The sequence below is a fragment of the Zophobas morio genome, unplaced genomic scaffold (assembly GCF_036711695.1).
Source record: "Zophobas morio isolate AGI-343-1 ecotype UQ-CSIRO unplaced genomic scaffold, CSIRO_AGI_Zmor_V1 ptg000030l, whole genome shotgun sequence".
Lineage (NCBI taxonomy): Eukaryota > Metazoa > Arthropoda > Insecta > Coleoptera > Tenebrionidae > Zophobas > Zophobas morio.
The window spans coordinates 8,508,188-8,525,842 of record NW_026972135.1 but is presented as its reverse complement, the minus strand read 5'-3'; the positions used below and the strand labels follow the sequence as shown (position 1 = coordinate 8,525,842).

Sequence of the window (17,655 nt, the reverse complement as noted above, 5' to 3'; positions counted from 1 at the left end):
TTTTTTCTTGTTAATTATCTGAATTTGTGATAAAATGAAAACCAGAGAAAAATTCCGTTTTTGAAACCGCAAAACTGAACTGTTTCCTATAATTATGGTGGCGAGAAAAGTAAGTGTGGTCAACAAATACGTGACCACATGATCAAAACAAAGTACCTATATTTTAAGAGTAACGACCACAAGTGATTAAAGGAACAAAATGCCATCAAATAGTATAATTTTATTGTACAATTTTACCAACCACTTGGATAGCTGAACAGGAAAATGCTTTAAACTCTTTATCGACTGTTTATTTTTTTATCTTTTTTACTACGAAAGTGTTTTTAATGCGGTCACAGCCATGAATATGGGTCTACATTTCTATTCAAATGTTATTCACACTTTTGTCAGTTGAGTTAACAATACGTTTTTGAAAACGGTAGTAACTATCGAAATTATTATTTATAAAACTAAAATGGACTTCGACAAACCATACAAAAAATCCACTAATCCGGAGAGAAAAGGCAACTGGTTTTTGAATTTATTTTTTATGTTGGTTAACAAACAACTGGAAAAGTAAAACTTGAACTATATGAATAAATTTAAATTACAGATATACAAAGGATACTTTCGTCAAGGGCTGTAGAACCGAGTTAACTCAAAATGATATATACGAAGTGCTTCCAGAGCATAAGTCGCAAACATTAGGAAATAAATTAGAAAATGAGTGGAAGACACAAATGGATGAAAATAACGCATCTATACCTATACTTCTCTGGAAATGTTTTGGCAGACAATATCTTTTAATATTAATCAGCTTGGTCATCCCAGTGACAATGACGTATTTACGATAACGCATTAATCATTTCACCTCCCCTTTAATCATTTGTTTAGGTTGACGCAACCAAAGATACTAAAAAAATTCATTTCCTATTTTACTCCAAGACACAATAACTTAAGCAGAACTGATGCGAGCTTGTATGGAGTATTGTTGATCGTAGTGATGCTTATCAGACGTGTGTACCAATACAACTTTCATCTGAGGCTTACAGAATTGGGCATTCAATTACGCACAGGATTCACATCTTTAATCTACAGACAAGCTTTAAAAATTAACCCGACGCTAGTTGAAAATGGCAAAATGATAAATCTGATAACCAGAGATGTGAGTGAATTTGAAGAAGCTATATATAAAATAACCAACTTGTTAAGAGATCTAACTAAGCTTGTGGCAGCATGTTTTCTCCTATATACAGAAATTGGATGGTTATTTCTTATACTCCCGACAATAGTTCTTATTAGCATATTCGTCAACAGTAAGCAGGCAAAAACTAAAATAATCATTTAGCTTTTAATTTCTTTTCAGCATGTTTAGCAGTTTTAGTGCGTAAATTTAAATTGAAATCTTTGAAGAAAACTGATGGAAGATATCAAATAATAAAAGAAGCATTAAGTGCAATAAAAGTCATCAAAATGAACCTTTGGGAAGAAAGTTATGAAAAGAAAATTGCTAAAATCAGAAAGTAAGGACGTAAACAAATGACTAATTGTTTGTGTGTTTTTTTCTTTCTTTATTTATAGTGAAGAAGTTCATTTTATACGCAACGTAAATATACTGTTTTTTCTAAAGTTAGTCCTTTCTGAATCAATTCACAATGCGTCGTGGTACATAATAGTGGCACTCTCCATTTGGTTTAAGATCCAATCAAATGCCGGGACATTATTTCTTATAATGAACAGTCTAACTTTTGTTTCTTATGGCTTAAAAATCAATTTTCCAACAGCCATACATGAAATAGCTACATTGATTGCTGTATTTAAACGAATTGGAAAAACACTGCGAATTAAAAGTGATGAATCATACGTGGAAGAAAATAAGCTTTCACCAAGAATTAAGTTGAATTTAAAAATTCACACTGCACATAATCACACACTAATAAATTTGAAAAAGTGTAACATTGTAAGAGGAATAACAGCAGTAACAGGACCTATTGGCAGTGGCAAAACTCTTCTGTTGAAAGTCCTCACAAAAGAATACAAAAATATAGAAGGCGATTTAGAAGTCGTCGGCAGCATTTCTTACGCATCTCAAGAACCCTGGCTTTTTCCATCGACCATCAAACAAAACATTTTATTTGGAAGTAGTTACGACGAAAATCGCTACTTAGAGGTTTTAGGAGTTTGTGCTCTACTTGAAGAATTACGACTTTTGACCGATGGTGATTCTACTATCGTAACTGACGGAGGAGCTAATCTAAGTAAAGGACAAAAAGCTAGAATAAATTTAGCGCGAGCTGTTTATAAAGAACGTGATATATATTTATTAGATGATTGTCTGGCTAGTTTGGATGCGATTGTTGCGGATCTTGTATTTGAACAATGCATTAAAACATTTCTGAAAGGCAAAATAGTGATCTTGGTTACTCCATCCATAAAGTACGTCAATAAGTCAGATAACGTCATTACACTGAAAAATGGTGCAATGGAAAATTCCCACCCTGTCCACAGTAAATCTCCAAAAAATGAGGGAACTAAAAGTATGAAATATATTGAAAAAGATAAAGCAAAGAGCAAAACAGAAGAGTCATTTGCGGAAGACAACGTTGACCATGAAACTCCACTGATTAAAAACACCAACGAGACCAGAGAACTCTACACAGAAACAAAAGTACAAGGCAAAGTACAATTCGATACTTATAAAAACTATATTAAAGTGAATGGGGGCATGGTCAAAATTGTTTTAGTCTTACTTATCACTGGAATAATACAGTTTTTGAAAAGTTCCATCAATAAAATGGAATCCGTTTGGTAAGACTGAAATTTGATAATTTCCTCTTATTGACTTGAACTTGTAGGATAAATGCAGAACAAGTATTGTTTAGCAATGCCACAACAAAGGAAATATATATTGAGGCAAATCAAAAACGTCACCAAATGTTAATTCTTCTACCTATAATTATTTCATCTACGACTATATTAATGTTATTAAGTACATGTTTTTTCTATGTGCTTGCTGCCAAAGCTTCTCGAAAGCTTCACAATTTACTTTTTTCTAATGTGGTTCGCACTTTCATGCAATTCTTTGACAACAATCGAATAGGAATTATATTGAATAGATTTTCAGAAGATATACTGTATATTGATGAAATAGTACCCTTAACGTTTTTTCAGCTAATGGGTGTAAATAGGTTAATTTTGTAAAGTAGTTTATAATATTCCTGAATTTTAGTATTTTGCCGGAACAGTTGGAGTTATTATTCTCATAGCTACAGTTAATGCAACATTTCTAATCCCATGTGTGCTGATTAATATATACATGGTTCTGGTACAAATGTTCTACTTAAAAATTGGGAATGCTTTAAAGCGACTCGAATTCTTAAGTATGCGTAATTCTAAAAATCTTTAAAATGATAATTCTTATTATGTTAGCACGAAGTCCTGTAATTGGGTATATCAATACAACTTTAGACGGATTGACAACCATAAGGACCTCAAAAATTCAAGATACACTGCGAAAAGAATTTGACCAACATCAAAATTTGTATGCTTCCTCTTCTTATATGTACGCATGTTGTGAGAAAGCATATCTTTTTCTGATAGGAGCCGACCAAATTATTCTCCTTATTTTCGCAATTATCCTTTTCTTAGCAATAGATGACAGTAAATAGAATTCTTGAAAGTTAAGTAACATTAATTAACAATATTTTTTAGAAATGACATCAGGGAAAGTTGGACTTGTTTTGTCACAAATATTTAGTCTGTCAAGTGCACAGCATTTCTTTTATCGTATGATGACTAGACTGGAGAATCAAATGATAACAGTAGAAAGAGTTTTGGAGTACACTAAACAAAAACAAGAAAGCAAAGATGGTTTAGTAATAGAACATTGGCCAAAGGAATGTGAAATACGATTCAAAGACGTCTCCCTTTCTTACAAGAGCGACCAAGACCATGTTTTAAAACATTTAAATTTCGCCATCAAAAATAAACAAAAGGTAGCCATCGTTGGTAGGACGGGTTCAGGAAAAACATCACTGATTTCTACACTCGTCCGACTTTACGATTTCGAAGGAAACATTTTTATTGACAACGTAGACATCAAAACAGTTCCAGTGGATTTCCTCAGGTCAAAAATATCTGTAATTCCACAAGAACCTACTATATTTTCGGGAACGTTACGTGAAAATGTTGATCCTACAGGACAACATTCAGACGATGATATTTGGAAAGCTATTTCAACTGTGAATTTGTCACTCTTTCAAAGTTTGGATGATAAAATTGACACGAATTTAAGCATTTGTGAAAAACAACTCATTTGTGTGTGTCGAGCTCTCGTTAGGCGAAACAAAATCGTAATTTTTGACGAAAGTAATGCCAGTGTGGATTCCGATACTGAAGCATTGATACAAAAAATAATAACAGATAATTTTGCCGAATATACAGTTATTGCAATTATGCACAAATTGCGTTACATTTTAGATTTTGACCTAGTATTAGTTGTGGATAAAGGTGTGATTATTGAGTCTGGTGATCCGTCTAGCTTGCTGAAGAAAAAAAATGGGATGCTTAGCAACTTGTTTAAGCGGCAATGAAATGGTAAAATTAAAAACCTGTTAAAAACCATAAAACGAAACAACTACAACAACAAATAAGTAGACGACCGACAACTAGAGGGTTAATTTTATTCAAATATTTAAATAATCTATGTTTTATTGTGTAAATTTTAAGCGAGAGTTGCTGACCAGAATAATCTACGTATAATTTTCAAAATGTGTTAGACATAGCCAGGTGTGTAAGTAGTAAAAACTAATAAATATTAGTCTTTTTTTATTAGACCCATTCAGAAATAACTATTACTTATAAATAATGCTGTCTTGCCAAAATGCGTAAAAGCTGTATGTAACTGTCTGAGAGCTCCAAAAAATAAAAAAAATTATTTTAATTCTAAAAGCAAGACAAGGTTAGATAAAGATAAGGAGAGTAAAGGACCTAAGTTCGTTCCTTGTGGCATGCTGCTGTTACCTTGACTAATGATTGTGCTCACAAAAATATGAGCCTTAAAATTAGAGATGTAGAAACGTCGAGCTTCAAGCTGTGTGCGTAAAATAGGGATGGAACAATAGACTATAATTGTACAAGTATATTTTTTTACAAATTTTGGAATGATGTAATAAAAAAATGTTTATCATAATCTTGATAAACTTAAAACTTTTGCATTCGGTTTTGCAATTTCAAACTCGAGTTATAAAATGTAGTTATACTATTTTCATTTTTTTTTTCCAAAAAAACTACAAGTGAAAGAAATAGATTGCAACACGTCCTTAGCTTACGCTCGTAAAGTAAATAAAAATAGTAAACTTTCTCGTAATTATGTAACACGTGCTGAAATTGTAAACCTTGTGGAATTCCAACGTGCAATTTTTATCGAAACTGTCAGGATAATTTGACCGTGTATCGGAAAAATTGTCTTGTTTTTATTTGAAAGCGTTAACAATATGTTCAAATATTATCAGCTTATCACGCACATAAGTGCATACGGCATACCAAGCTAAATAAATACTTAAATATTATTCACACTTCCCTTAAGTAACACAGAGCTACGTGGCGATAAATGAATGAAAAAATAATTTTTAGTAGGGCTAATATCGTACAACTTCCACTTAAACCAAGAGAAGCATTGTTTACATCATATAAAGATTAAATGGACTATTGCAAGCCAAACAAAAAATCCGCTAATCCGGAGAAAAACGGTAACTGCTTTTTGAATTTATTTTTCTTGTAAGTTGAGAATCAACTCGATAAACCAAAACTTAGACTGTGTAAGTAATTTAAAATTTTAGATATACAAAGGACGTTTTCATCAATGGTTACAAAACTGAGCTCACACAAAATGATATATACGAAGTGCTTCCAGAACACAAATCAAAAACATTAGGAGATAAATTAGAAAAGGAATGGAAGAGGCAAATAAATGAAAATAAGATATCTATACCTAAATTTTTTTGAAAATGTTTTGGCAGACGATATTTTTTAATACTAATCAGCTTGGTCATTCCAATGACAATGACGTATTTACGCTAACGTAGCAATAATTTCACCTCATTTTTAATTGCTTGTTTAGGTTAATCGGACCAAATATACTAAAAAAATTCATATCATATTTTACACCAGAGCACAATAACCTAAGCAGAACGGATGCCAGTTTCTATGGAGTACTATTGATTTTAGTGACAGTTATCAGACGTGTGTACCTATACAATTTTCAGCTCAGACTTTCAGAATTTGGCATTAAACTGCGTACTGGATTCACATCTTTAATTTACAGACAACTTTTAAAAGTCAACCCGTCATTAGTTGTCAGTGGTAATGTGATAAATCTGATAACCAGAGATGTGAACGAATTTGAAGAAGCGATATATAGAATAACCAACACGATAAGAGACCTGTGTGTGCTTGTGACAGTTTGTTTACTTCTATATTCAGAAAATGGGTGGTTATTTCTCATACTCATCGCAATAATTTTTGTTATCATGTTGATCAACAGTGAGCAGATAAAGACTAAGTAAATGATGTACCTTTTAATTTTTTTCAGCATGTCTAGCTATCTCAGTGAATAAACTTAAACTGAAATCTTTGACCAAAACTGATGAAAGATATCAGTTAATAAAAGAAGCATTAGGTGCAATAAAAGTCATAAAAATGAACCTTTGGGAAAAAAGTTATGAAAAAAAAATTGCCAAAATCAGGAAGTAAGTAAGCAGGTAAACAAATATCTGATTGTGTGTTTTTTCTTCATTTATAGTGAAGAAGTTCATCTTATACGCAATGTAAACATACTGCTATTTCTAAAATTAGTACACTCTGAATCAATTCACAACGCATCGTGGTATATACTTGTGGCAGTATCCATATGGTTTAGGATCCAATCAAATGCCGGAACGTTATTTCTTATAATGAACAGTCTAAATGCTATTTCTGGTGCTTTAAATCGCAATTTTCCAGCAGCGTTGCACGAAGTAGCTACATTAATCGCAGTATTTAAACGAATTGGACAGACACTTCGAATAAACAGTGAAGAATCATTAAACTTTGAAGACAACAATTGTGCACGAAAAATTAAACTGAATCTGAAAATTTACACTGCAAATAACGATACACTATTAACTTTGAGAAACTGTAACATTGCAAGAGGAATAACAACAATTAGAGGGCCTGTTGCAAGTGGTAAAAGTCTTTTGCTAAAAGTTATCATTAAAGAATACAGAAATATAGAAGGCGACTTAGAAGTCGTTGGGAGCATTTCTTACGCATCTCAAGAACCCTGGCTTTTTCCATCGACCATCAAACAGAACATCTTATTTGGAAGTAGTTACAATGAAAATCGTTATTTAGAAGTTTTACGAGTTTGCGCTCTACTTGAAGAATTACGATTCTTAAGCGATGGTGATTCTGCTTTTGTAACTAACGGAGGAGCTAATCTAAGTAAAGGACAACAAGCTAGAATAAATTTAGCGCGAGCTGTTTATAAAGAACGTGATATATATTTATTAGATGATTGTCTGAGTAGTTTGGATGCGATTGTTGCAGATTTTGTATTTGAACAATGCATTAAAACATTTCTGAAAGACAAAATAGTGATCTTAGTTACTCCATCCATTAAGTACGCCAACAGGTCAGATAACGTCATAACAACAAAAAATGGTAAAATGCAAAACTCACACCCTATCCAGTGTGACATTCCAAAAAGTGTGGAAATAAAAAGGATGAAATATATTGAAGCAGATATAACAAGAAGCCAAAAAGAAGAGTCAACTGAGGAAGAAAACTTTAACCATGAAACCCCATTGCTTAAAAAAAGCAAAGAGACCAGAGAACTGTACACAGAAACAAAAGTACAAGGAAAAGTACAATTCGATACCTATAAAAACTATATTGAAGTAAATGGAGGTATGGCCAAAATTATTTTAGTCTTACTTATCACTGGAGTAATTCAATTTTTGAAAAGTTCCATCAATAAAATGGAATCCGTTTGGTAAGACCAAAACTGATCATTTCCGCTGACTGACTTGCACTTGTAGGATAAATGCAGAACAAGTATTGTTTAGCAATGCTACAGACAAGGAAATTTATACTGAGGCAAATCAGAAACGTCACCAAATGTTAATTATTCTACCTATAATTATTTCAACTACGACCATATTAATGTTATTGAATATATGTTTTTTCTGGGTGCTTGCTGCCAGAGCTTCTCTAAAGCTTCACAATTTACTTTTCTCTAATGTGATTCACAGTTTCATGGAATTCTTTGACAAAAATCGAATAGGAATCATTTTGAATAGATTTTCAGAAGACATATTGTACATTGATGAAGTAGTACCCTTAACGTTTTTTCATGCAATGAGTGTAAGTAGGTTAATTTTATTTTTTTAAGCAACGTATAATATTACTCGATTTTAGTACTTTGTCGGAGCAGTTGGAGTTATCATCCTCATAGCCACAGTTAATATAACATTCGTAATTCCTTGTATTCTGTTTAGTGTGTTAATAGTATTCGCACAAATGTTCTACTTAAAAACCGGAAATGCTTTAAAACGACTAGAATTCTTAAGTAAGCATTAATAGCAAAATGTTTAAAATGATAAATCTTACAATGTTAGCTCGAAGTCCTTTAATTGGGTACATAAATGCAACTTTAGACGGACTGACAACCATAAGAACCTCAAGAATGCAAGACACATTACGCAAAGAGTTTGACCAACATCAAGATTTGTATGCTTCCTGTTCCTACTTATATAGATGTTGTGAAAAAGCATTTCATTTTGTGGTAGCAACCGACGAAATTTTTCTCCTTATTTTTGCAATTATCCTTTTCTTAGCACTAAATGACAGTAAACTGAACTATTAAAAACTAGGTAATATTAATTAATACGAGGAATATTTTTTAGAAACGGCAGCAGCAAAAATTGGACTTGTTTTGTCACAAATATATAAACTGACTAATACGCAACATTTGCTATACCGTATGGTAACCAGACTTGAGAATCAAATGATAACAGTAGAAAGAGTTTTGGAATACACTAAACAAAAGCAGGAAAACAAAGATGGTTTAGTAGTAGAACACTGGCCCAGAGAAAGTGAAATACGATTCAAAGACGTGTATCTTTCTTACAAAAGCGACCAAAACTATATTTTAAAACACTTAAACTTCACCATCAAAAATAAAGAAAAAATGGTCATCGTTGGAAGAACTGGCTCAGGAAAAACATCTTTGATTTCTACGCTCGTTCGACTTTATGATTTCGAAGGAAACATTTTTATTGACAACGTAGACATCAAAGCACTTCCAATAGATTTCCTCAGGTCAAAAATATCTGTAATTCCACAAGAACCTACTATATTTTCGGGAACGGTACGTGAGAATATTGATCCGACAAGACAATATTCAGATGATGATATTTGGAAAGTTATTAGAACCGTGAATCTATCAAAGTTTCACAATTTGGATGAGAAAATTGACAGGGATTTGAGTGTTGGCCAAAAGCAACTGATTTGTTTGTGTAGAGCTCTCATTCGTCGTAACAAAATTGTCATTTTTGATGAAATTAAGGCTAGTGCTGATTTGGAAACTGAAGCTCTGATACAAAAAATAGTTTCAGAAAACTTTGCTGACTATACAGTCATTGCAATTATCCATAAATTACAATATATTCTAAATTTTGATTTAGTGTTAGTTGTAGATAAAGGTGTCATAATTGAATCTGGGGATCCATCTAGCCTGCTGAAAAGAAAAAACGGCATGTTAAGGAACTTGTTTAGTAGACAGTGAAAAGAAGAAAGTTATGAAACGGTATAACTTTATAACGGCATATCTGCTAATTAATTGGTTGTCAATATTGTCCTAAAAGAATCATTCGACGTTATCACCTGGAGATCATGGAGCCAACCATCAGTAATTTAATACTCCTACATTTTAACCGAATTTACAAATAAATAAGATTATAATTACCAGTACTACAATTTTATAAAACAACTTCAATAAATCATGCGTTTATTTCTTATTTTATGATAATTACTACATAACCTTTGCAATAACAGTTGAATAAAGTCGTCGTCAAATTGTGACGCTGTGAGCATGAACATTATAAGGCATCAAGTACGAATCGAATGTTTAATCTACGACACTTCTAAGGAAGATCTGGAGGTGGATTCACTAAGGGAGGCATTGTCCAAATTCTTGAATTTGTAGAAATCAATAGAAGTAAACAATCTTGATACAGAGAGTTTTAGACCTGGAATACAGGGATTCTCTGAAGACGACGATATCTAAATGGAAAGAGATGAAGATATTTCTTGCATGCCTTTCTTAAGACCTCATCCAACACCACCTAGAAACAAGGCCTGTGCGCAGAAACAAGATGGCGGAAATAGAAGGTTTGTTTACGTTTGGAAAATTCGACATCGAACTCATCGAAGCCGCATAAAATGTTACTGCAAGAAATAGAAAAGTATTTATTTAGATTATCCGCTTCAAATGGCATAAAATTACCGGATAATTGGAGTTACAGCATATAGTTCGGCAAAATCTGATGTTGTTAATGTCTTTAACCTCTCTTCAAAGAGGTTAGTTGTGTCTTGATATTTACATTATTTTTGTTTTTGCAGTAATTGTTTAGCAAAATGTTGGTCGTGCAACTGATTATAATCTTTTTTATATTAAATGTATCGTGTTTTTGACAGTTGTGCCCCAAAAAAAAGTCAGTATTTGACATGTTTTCAAATGTCACATTTCGAACAAATTGTTTTTGGTTTATTTCAGACAAAAAAAGTTCTTCGTTTGCTAAAAGTTTTTCCACAATATTCTGAAAGTTTGATCAGTCCAGACACAGATTGAGATATGGCATGATGGGTTTCTTTTGTTAATTTGCCATCTTCAAACGTTTTCCAGTGATCCAGCCACAATGTAAATTTATTTAAGAACTCATAAATTTCGGTTGAGTTTTTTGTCAATGGTTCTTGGAAGATGTTTCTAGATCTTTTGCCCTTTAATAAAGTTTTTTTGTGTTGACAATATCCCAGCATTGACAAAAAATAGATAAATGGCAGTGTCTTCAAAACTTATCAAATTTTTTCTACACCTGAAGAACAAGTTTTACATTTTGTCTCTCAATCGTAATGGGAAAAAGTGCCTCCAAGGAGAGTGTATAACCATACTTGAGCAGACTATCTTTTTCTACCAGATGTAAAGTTCTTAGTGCCTCAAACCGTGCTTCCCTTTTTATGGAAAAGTCATCGAAATCGGGATATACCATTATTTGGCCATTTTTTTGGTTCAGCCAATTGTTCCGGATGTTTTTCAAAATGTGCACTGTGTCAATAATGAAAAAAAGTGGTCGGTCATTATCTGCAGGGTGTTTATAGCTCTCACAAACTTGTGGTGGATTTGAAAAGAAGCTCATTGCCTTCCTGTTTATGGCGTTGTTATCAGTGACCACAGTTACTACTTTAAAGCCCATGTTTTCTAATTCTAATATAATTTTTTGTAGAAAACCATACAAAACTTCGGCCGTCAATCTACACGCTGGTAAAATATGTGCAACATCTTTATAACTTGATCGTATTGCACTTAACATGAAAACGTGAGCAGCAGTAGCACAATCTGCGCTGTTGTAAGACTTCCCCACAACAGTACCACCTTTGTAGTCCATATATGGTTTGATATGGATTTCATCTAATAACAATTTGCAACAATTTTGTCATTTTCATTTAGGAATTGCTGTTTCATTTTTATATAATGAAGAAAGTGGGCATTGTGCTGTTCTAATTGTGGATCTCCAGAAAATTTTGAACACACTCTTCTTATTGTTGTTGAAGATGGAAGTATTAAATTTCCTGAATTTTGTAAAAACTTATAACAATGTGGCGAAATTGAGTGTATTAAACTAGAAAATAAAACAGTTTCCCATGAATATCTGTGTCGGTTTTTTGAAGTTTTCAATAAATTCACTTGATCAGTTATCAATTTTATTGTATTGTGTGTCTCTGGTGGCAGTTCAGACAACAAACTATTTAATGTTTTATTAACTAAGTTCAGTTTTTCATCAACACCCTTTTCTATTGGGTCAGTCAATGATTTTCCAATTTCCTTTAGTCCATTTTCTAACTGAACTGCATTGGTCAAAGGCGAGAAAAAATTTAAAATGCTGCTTTCAACACTACCATGTAATAATATTAATTTCAATTCGTTTGAAATTTTCAAGCCACACTTTAACTCGAAAGAATTAGCATCTTGCAAAATGAAATACAGAAAAATTGCTTCGGGCTTAAATGAGGCGGTCCAATCTAATAGGGGATGTTTTGTCAAAAAATTAGTCACATCAGCAATATTGGAAAAGGTTCTCTCCTTCCAATATATTTCTTCAGAGGCAATGCTGGTTGCGATTGCTGACTGTACCATTTTACATTCCAGCCTCTGTCGTTTTCTCTCTGGAGAAATTCTTTTTGGAGGAATATTTTGAAAGGATGATCTTGAAGGGAGGGAAATAGGTGTTACATCTAGAAATAAGGAAATATTGAGGAATAGAGGAACGTTTGAGATTAGATTGGTTCTAAGAGCAGAAAAAGGATTTTGGAAAATTTTGGTTATGGAAAGTTTTATCGAAAACTCACCTTTTCTTAAACGAGGGCGATCTAAGGGTACTGCCATTAACTGGCCGGTTTCCTCACTATAAACTTCTTCACTTCTTTTTGCATCTCCTTCTTGAAAATGAAGTTCACATACCTAATAATAATAAATATTCCATTTGATCATTTGTAAGTTTATATTAACGCTTCTCTTGTACCGTACCCTATAATTTTTAATATTTTTATTCAGAAAATCCTTACGGCCTAATCGGTGTAGCCATTCGTTTTTCCGACTTTCCTCTTTTGGAAAGGAAAACAACGTTTTCTGGTCTTTACACTGATTGACACAACACTTAAAAGGCATTGTTCACTTAAAATTACAATGAGTAACAAATCAAATACACAAAAACACAAAACGAAAAACAATTATTCACAAAAAAAAACAAATACAATAAAAATATACCACAATACCAAATTCAAAAATCTTGCTTTTGCGCAGCTGCAGCTTGACGGCGATGGGTTGACGCTGTCTAGAAACCTACTATTGACGCCATCTTGACAAATCAATTCTTTAGTGGCAAGGCCTTGTTTCTAGGTGGCGTTGCCTCATCCCAGAAAAATCGAGAAAATTGTATGACATTCCATACAAACAGTTTATAAAACAGAGAACAAAAAATGACATTAATTCGTGAAGGTTACAATTCAAGAAAGCCAAGAACTCTCAGCTCAGAACAAATTCACTCGTTTATAATGCAAACCCCAGACGAACACTCTTTAGCAACCAAGGAATATCATCGTGAATTCCCAGTTCTTCTCTTTTTTCTGAAGGTTACTCTAATCATGAGAATGAGAATAATAGAAGCATGTCGAGCACAAGAACTTCATAAAATGCAGATTAAAGATTTAAATCTGTAAAAAATATCTACATTTACGACCAGCGGGTATATCATTTGAAGCATTCTTTTTAAATTATCAGAAAGGAAGGTGTACTATCCAAAGGATTGGCATGAATAAATTTGCTGCCATGGCGAAAAAAATCGCAACATATTTGAAGTTACCAAATCCAGAATTCCATTTTAAATAAAAGAAACACTTTCTCTCCACTATTCCTTATTTATTTTATTGATACCGGTTTCGGGTTGCTAATCCTTCATCAGCCAAACCCGGATGACCAGCCTGTCGAAAAATTACCGCTTATCCCTAATTTCTTCCCTATTTTTAACACTTTCTCAATATGTCCTAAACACCCTTTTAATAAGAATTTTCACTGTTGTGTTTAAATTACTCGTTAGCGACGCTATTTAAAATAAATGTCATTACGAACTTACGGGTTTTAAAATTACAGTTATTAATGTACGGTTATGCTTTTCAAATTTTTATTAGTTCCTTACTGTTTGAGAGCTCGAGGAAGAAGAAGAAGGGGTGTTTGAATTTGTCGACAGATATGTTCGGTTTTGGAGGGGTGGAAGCAGGTAAAGAAAAAGCGTTTAGAAATTCTAAAAACTGGAAAAGACGGCGGACGAAAAATATGACATAAATTATAAATTTTAAATCCATGCACCACGTATTTTTGGGGGAACGGTTGTTCCTACACAAGAAATTGAACAAGTAATTTCTTCAAATAAACCAACCAATACTATGAAAATAGAAAAAAATGTAGTTCGTCAGTTCAAAGAGTTTTGTGCCGAACAATGAACATATTTCTAAAATTCTGGAAGACCGGGCATTTAACATTCGTAAATTAGATGGGATTGACCTCGTACTAGTATATTTTTTATGAATTTTGGGATGATGTCACCAAAAATTTCTGTTGGGAATGAACAGGCAAATTTTGCTAAGCGTCTAGCACCTACCATGTTCCCTATAATATTAAAACGTTTGCAAGATTTCAGATCATGCGATTTTGCAATTTCAAAATTAAATTATAAAATGTCGTTAAACAATTTTGATTTTTTTTCCAAAAATCTGGACGCCTAGGTAAAAACTCAAGAAGGGTTCATAAACTACAAGTAGAGGAGTTTGTTATTTTAGAAAATTTAGTAACATTTACTTCTGTAAAAGTTGGAGATGATCAGACTAATTTTGGTAAGCGTTTTATCATTTAGACGATATTCCTAATATGCATAAGACAAAATTTGACAACAATCGGCCTCGAATACAATACTTACGCTCGGAAAGTAAGTAAAAGTAGTAAACTTTGAAATTTGTCGTAATTAGGTAACAAGCGTAGTAATTGTGGACCTTGTAGAATCCACTGTGCAGCTTTTATCGAAACTATCACACAGACAAGATAATTTGACCATATATCAATAATAAATTGTTTTAAGCGACTGTGTCTTTCTTATTATCTTGTTTTTAAAGTGAAAGCGTTTACTATATGCTGAAATATTATCAGCTTATCACACACATAAATGAATACAAGTATACCAACCGAAAAAATACTTAATGTTATTCCCATTTTCTTTAAGTAACACAACACTACGTGGCGATAAACAAATCAAGAGATACATTTAAATTATATAAAGATTAAATGGACTTTTGCAAGCCAAACAAAAAATCCGCTAATCCAGAGAAAAACGGCAATTGCTTTTTGAATTTATTTTTCTTGTAAGTTAAGAATCAACTAGAAAAACCACAACTTAATAAGTAATTTGAAATTTTAGATATACAAAGAATGTTTTCATCAATGGTTACAAAACCGAGCTCACTCAAAATGATATCTACGAAGTACTTCCAGAACACAAATCAAACACATTAGGAGACAAATTAGAAAAGGAGTGGAATATGCAAATAGATGAAAATAAGACTTCTATACCTAGACTTTTTTGGAAATGTTTTGGCAGACAATATTTTTTAATACTAATCAGCTTGGTCATTCCAGTGACAATAACGTATTTACGCTGAGGTAGAAATAATTTCATCACATTTTTAATTGCTTGTTTAGGTTAATCCTACCAAAGATACTAAAAAAATTCATATCATATTTTACACCAGAGCATACTAACCTAAGCAGAACGGATGCCAGTTTCTACGGAATAGTGTTGATTTTAGTGACAGTTATCAGACGTGTGTACCAGTACAATTTTCAGCTCAGGCTTTCAGAATTTGGCATTAAATTGCGTACTGGATTCACATCTTTAATTTACAGACAACTTTTAAAAATCAACCCGTCATTAGTTGTCAGTGGTAAAATGATAAATCTGATAACCCGAGATGTGAACGAATTTGAAGAAGCGATATATAAAATAACCAACACGATAAGAGACCTGTGTGTGCTTGTGACAGTTTGTTGTCTCCTATATTCTGAAATTGGGTGGTTATTTCTTATACTCATCGCAATAATTTTTGTTATCATGTTGATCAACAGTGAGCAGATAAAAACTAAGTTAATGATGTAGCTTTTAAATTTTTTTCAGCATGTCTAGCTATCTCAGTGAATAAACTTAAATTGAAATCGTTGACCAAAACTGATGAAAGATATCAGTTAATAAAAGAAGCATTAGGTGCAATAAAAGTCATTAAAATGAACCTTTGGGAAGAAAGTTATGAAAAAAAAATTGCTAAAATCAGAAAGTGAGTAAGTAGGTGAACAAATATCCGATTGTTCGTTTTTGGTTTATTTATAGGGAAGAAGTTCATCTTATACGCAATATAAACATCCTGCTCTTTCTAAAATTGGTACTCTCTGAATCAATTCACAACGCATCGTGGTATATACTTGTGACAGTATCCATATGGTTTAAGATCCAATCAAATGCCGGAACGTTATTTCTTATTATGAACAGTCTAAATGCTATTTCTGGTGCTTTAAAGCGCAATTTTCCAGCAGCGTTGCACGAAGTAGCTACATTAATTGCAGTATTTAAACGAATTCGACAGACACTTCAAATTAAGAGTGAAAAATCATTAAACCTTGAAGACAATAACGTTACACGAAAAATTAAACTGAATCTGAAAATTTACACTACAAATAACGATACATTATTAACTTTGAGAAACTGTAACATTGGAAGTGGAATAACGATAATTACAGGACCTGTTGCGAGTGGTAAAAGCCTTCTGCTAAAAGTTATCACAAAAGAATACAGAAATATAGAAGGCGACTTAGAAGTCGTTGGGAGCATTTCTTACGCATCTCAAGAACCCTGGCTTTTTCCATCGACCATCAAACAGAACATCTTATTTGGAAGTAGTTACAATGAAAATCGTTATTTAGAAGTTTTACGAGTTTGCGCTCTACTTGAAGAATTACGATTCTTAAGTGATGGTGATTCTGCTTTTGTAACTGACGGAGGAGCTAATCTAAGTAAAGGCCAACAAGCTAGAATAAATTTAGCACGAGCTGTTTATAAAGAACGTGATATATATTTATTAGATGATTGTCTGAGTAGTTTGGATGCGATTGTTGCAGATTTTGTATTTGAACAATGCATTAAAACATTTCTGAAAGACAAAATAGTGATCTTGGTTACTCCATCCATAAAGTACGTCAGTAGGTCAGATAACGTCATAACAACCAAAAATGGTAAAATGCAAAACTCACACCCTATCCAGTGTAACAATCCAAAAAGTGTGGAAATAAAAAGGATGAAGTATATTGAAGCAGATATAACAAGAGGCCAAAAAGAAGAGTCAACTGAGGAAGAAAACTTTAACCATGAAACCCCATTGATTAAAAATAGCATAGAGACCAAAGAACTCTACACAGAAACAAAAGTACAAGGAAAAGTACAATTCGATACCTATAAAAATTATATTGAAGTAAATGGAGGCATGGTCAAAATTGTTTTAGTCTTACTTATCACTGGAGTAATTCAAGTTTTGAAAAGTTCCATCCATAAAATGGAATCCGTTTGGTAAGACCAAAAATTGATCATTTCCACTGATTGACTTGCACTTGTAGGATAAATGCAGAACAAGTACTGTTCAGCAATGCTACTGACAACGAAATTTATATTGAGGCAAATCAAAAACGTCAGCAAATGTTAATTGTTCTACCTATAATTATTTCAACTACGACCATATTAATGTTACTGAATACATGTTTTTTCTGGG

General features: G+C 32.7%; 3 protein-coding genes across 3 annotated transcripts; all 3 read left to right on the top strand.

Moving 5' to 3' along the window:
* The first annotated feature begins 400 nt into the window (after nt 1-400).
* On the top strand, nt 401-4,705 carry LOC135138190 (ATP-binding cassette sub-family C member 4-like). The gene is made up of 9 exons (XM_064068104.1): nt 401-531; nt 593-820; nt 874-1,295; nt 1,346-1,502; nt 1,561-2,787; nt 2,835-3,159; nt 3,209-3,359; nt 3,409-3,639; nt 3,691-4,705. Exons 1-9 carry the CDS (start codon nt 455-457, stop codon nt 4,569-4,571), a joined length of 3,699 nt encoding a protein of 1,232 aa, XP_063924174.1. The 5' UTR covers nt 401-454; the 3' UTR covers nt 4,572-4,705.
* A 975-nt stretch (nt 4,706-5,680) lies between these two features.
* Nucleotides 5,681-9,805, top strand: LOC135138476 (ATP-binding cassette subfamily C member 4-like). The gene is made up of 8 exons (XM_064068449.1): nt 5,681-5,757; nt 5,820-5,942; nt 6,305-6,522; nt 6,572-6,728; nt 6,782-7,926; nt 8,528-8,587; nt 8,637-8,867; nt 8,925-9,805. The coding sequence occupies exons 1-8, from the start codon at nt 5,681-5,683 to the stop codon at nt 9,803-9,805; spliced, it is 2,892 nt and encodes a 963-aa protein (XP_063924519.1).
* Nucleotides 9,806-13,275: 3,470 nt separating this feature from the next.
* Nucleotides 13,276-17,159, top strand: LOC135138475 (ATP-binding cassette sub-family C member 4-like). The gene is made up of 5 exons (XM_064068448.1): nt 13,276-13,428; nt 13,946-14,072; nt 16,017-16,173; nt 16,227-17,092; nt 17,155-17,159. The coding sequence occupies exons 1-5, from the start codon at nt 13,276-13,278 to the stop codon at nt 17,157-17,159; spliced, it is 1,308 nt and encodes a 435-aa protein (XP_063924518.1).
* Nucleotides 17,160-17,655: the final 496 nt, after the last annotated feature.

Excerpts from the sequence above, each read along its gene's own strand:
- LOC135138190 (XM_064068104.1), top strand. The coding sequence starts at position 455 with ATGGACTTCGACAAACCATACAAAAAATCCACTAATCCGGAGAGAAAA. Across the intron at positions 1,503-1,560 it reads AAAATTGCTAAAATCAGAAA|TGAAGAAGTTCATTTTATAC; the intron begins GTAAGGACGTAA and ends CTTTATTTATAG. Across the intron at positions 2,788-2,834 it reads AATAAAATGGAATCCGTTTG|GATAAATGCAGAACAAGTAT; the intron begins GTAAGACTGAAA and ends TTGAACTTGTAG.
- LOC135138476 (XM_064068449.1), top strand. The coding sequence starts at position 5,681 with ATGGACTATTGCAAGCCAAACAAAAAATCCGCTAATCCGGAGAAAAAC. Across the intron at positions 8,588-8,636 it reads AAAACGACTAGAATTCTTAA|CTCGAAGTCCTTTAATTGGG; the intron begins GTAAGCATTAAT and ends TTACAATGTTAG. Across the intron at positions 8,868-8,924 it reads TTTCTTAGCACTAAATGACA|AAACGGCAGCAGCAAAAATT; the intron begins GTAAACTGAACT and ends AATATTTTTTAG.
- LOC135138475 (XM_064068448.1), top strand. The coding sequence starts at position 13,276 with ATGACATTAATTCGTGAAGGTTACAATTCAAGAAAGCCAAGAACTCTC. Across the intron at positions 13,429-13,945 it reads TTCTTCTCTTTTTTCTGAAG|TTATTAATGTACGGTTATGC; the intron begins GTTACTCTAATC and ends TTAAAATTACAG. Across the intron at positions 14,073-16,016 it reads TTTTGGAGGGGTGGAAGCAG|CATGTCTAGCTATCTCAGTG; the intron begins GTAAAGAAAAAG and ends AATTTTTTTCAG.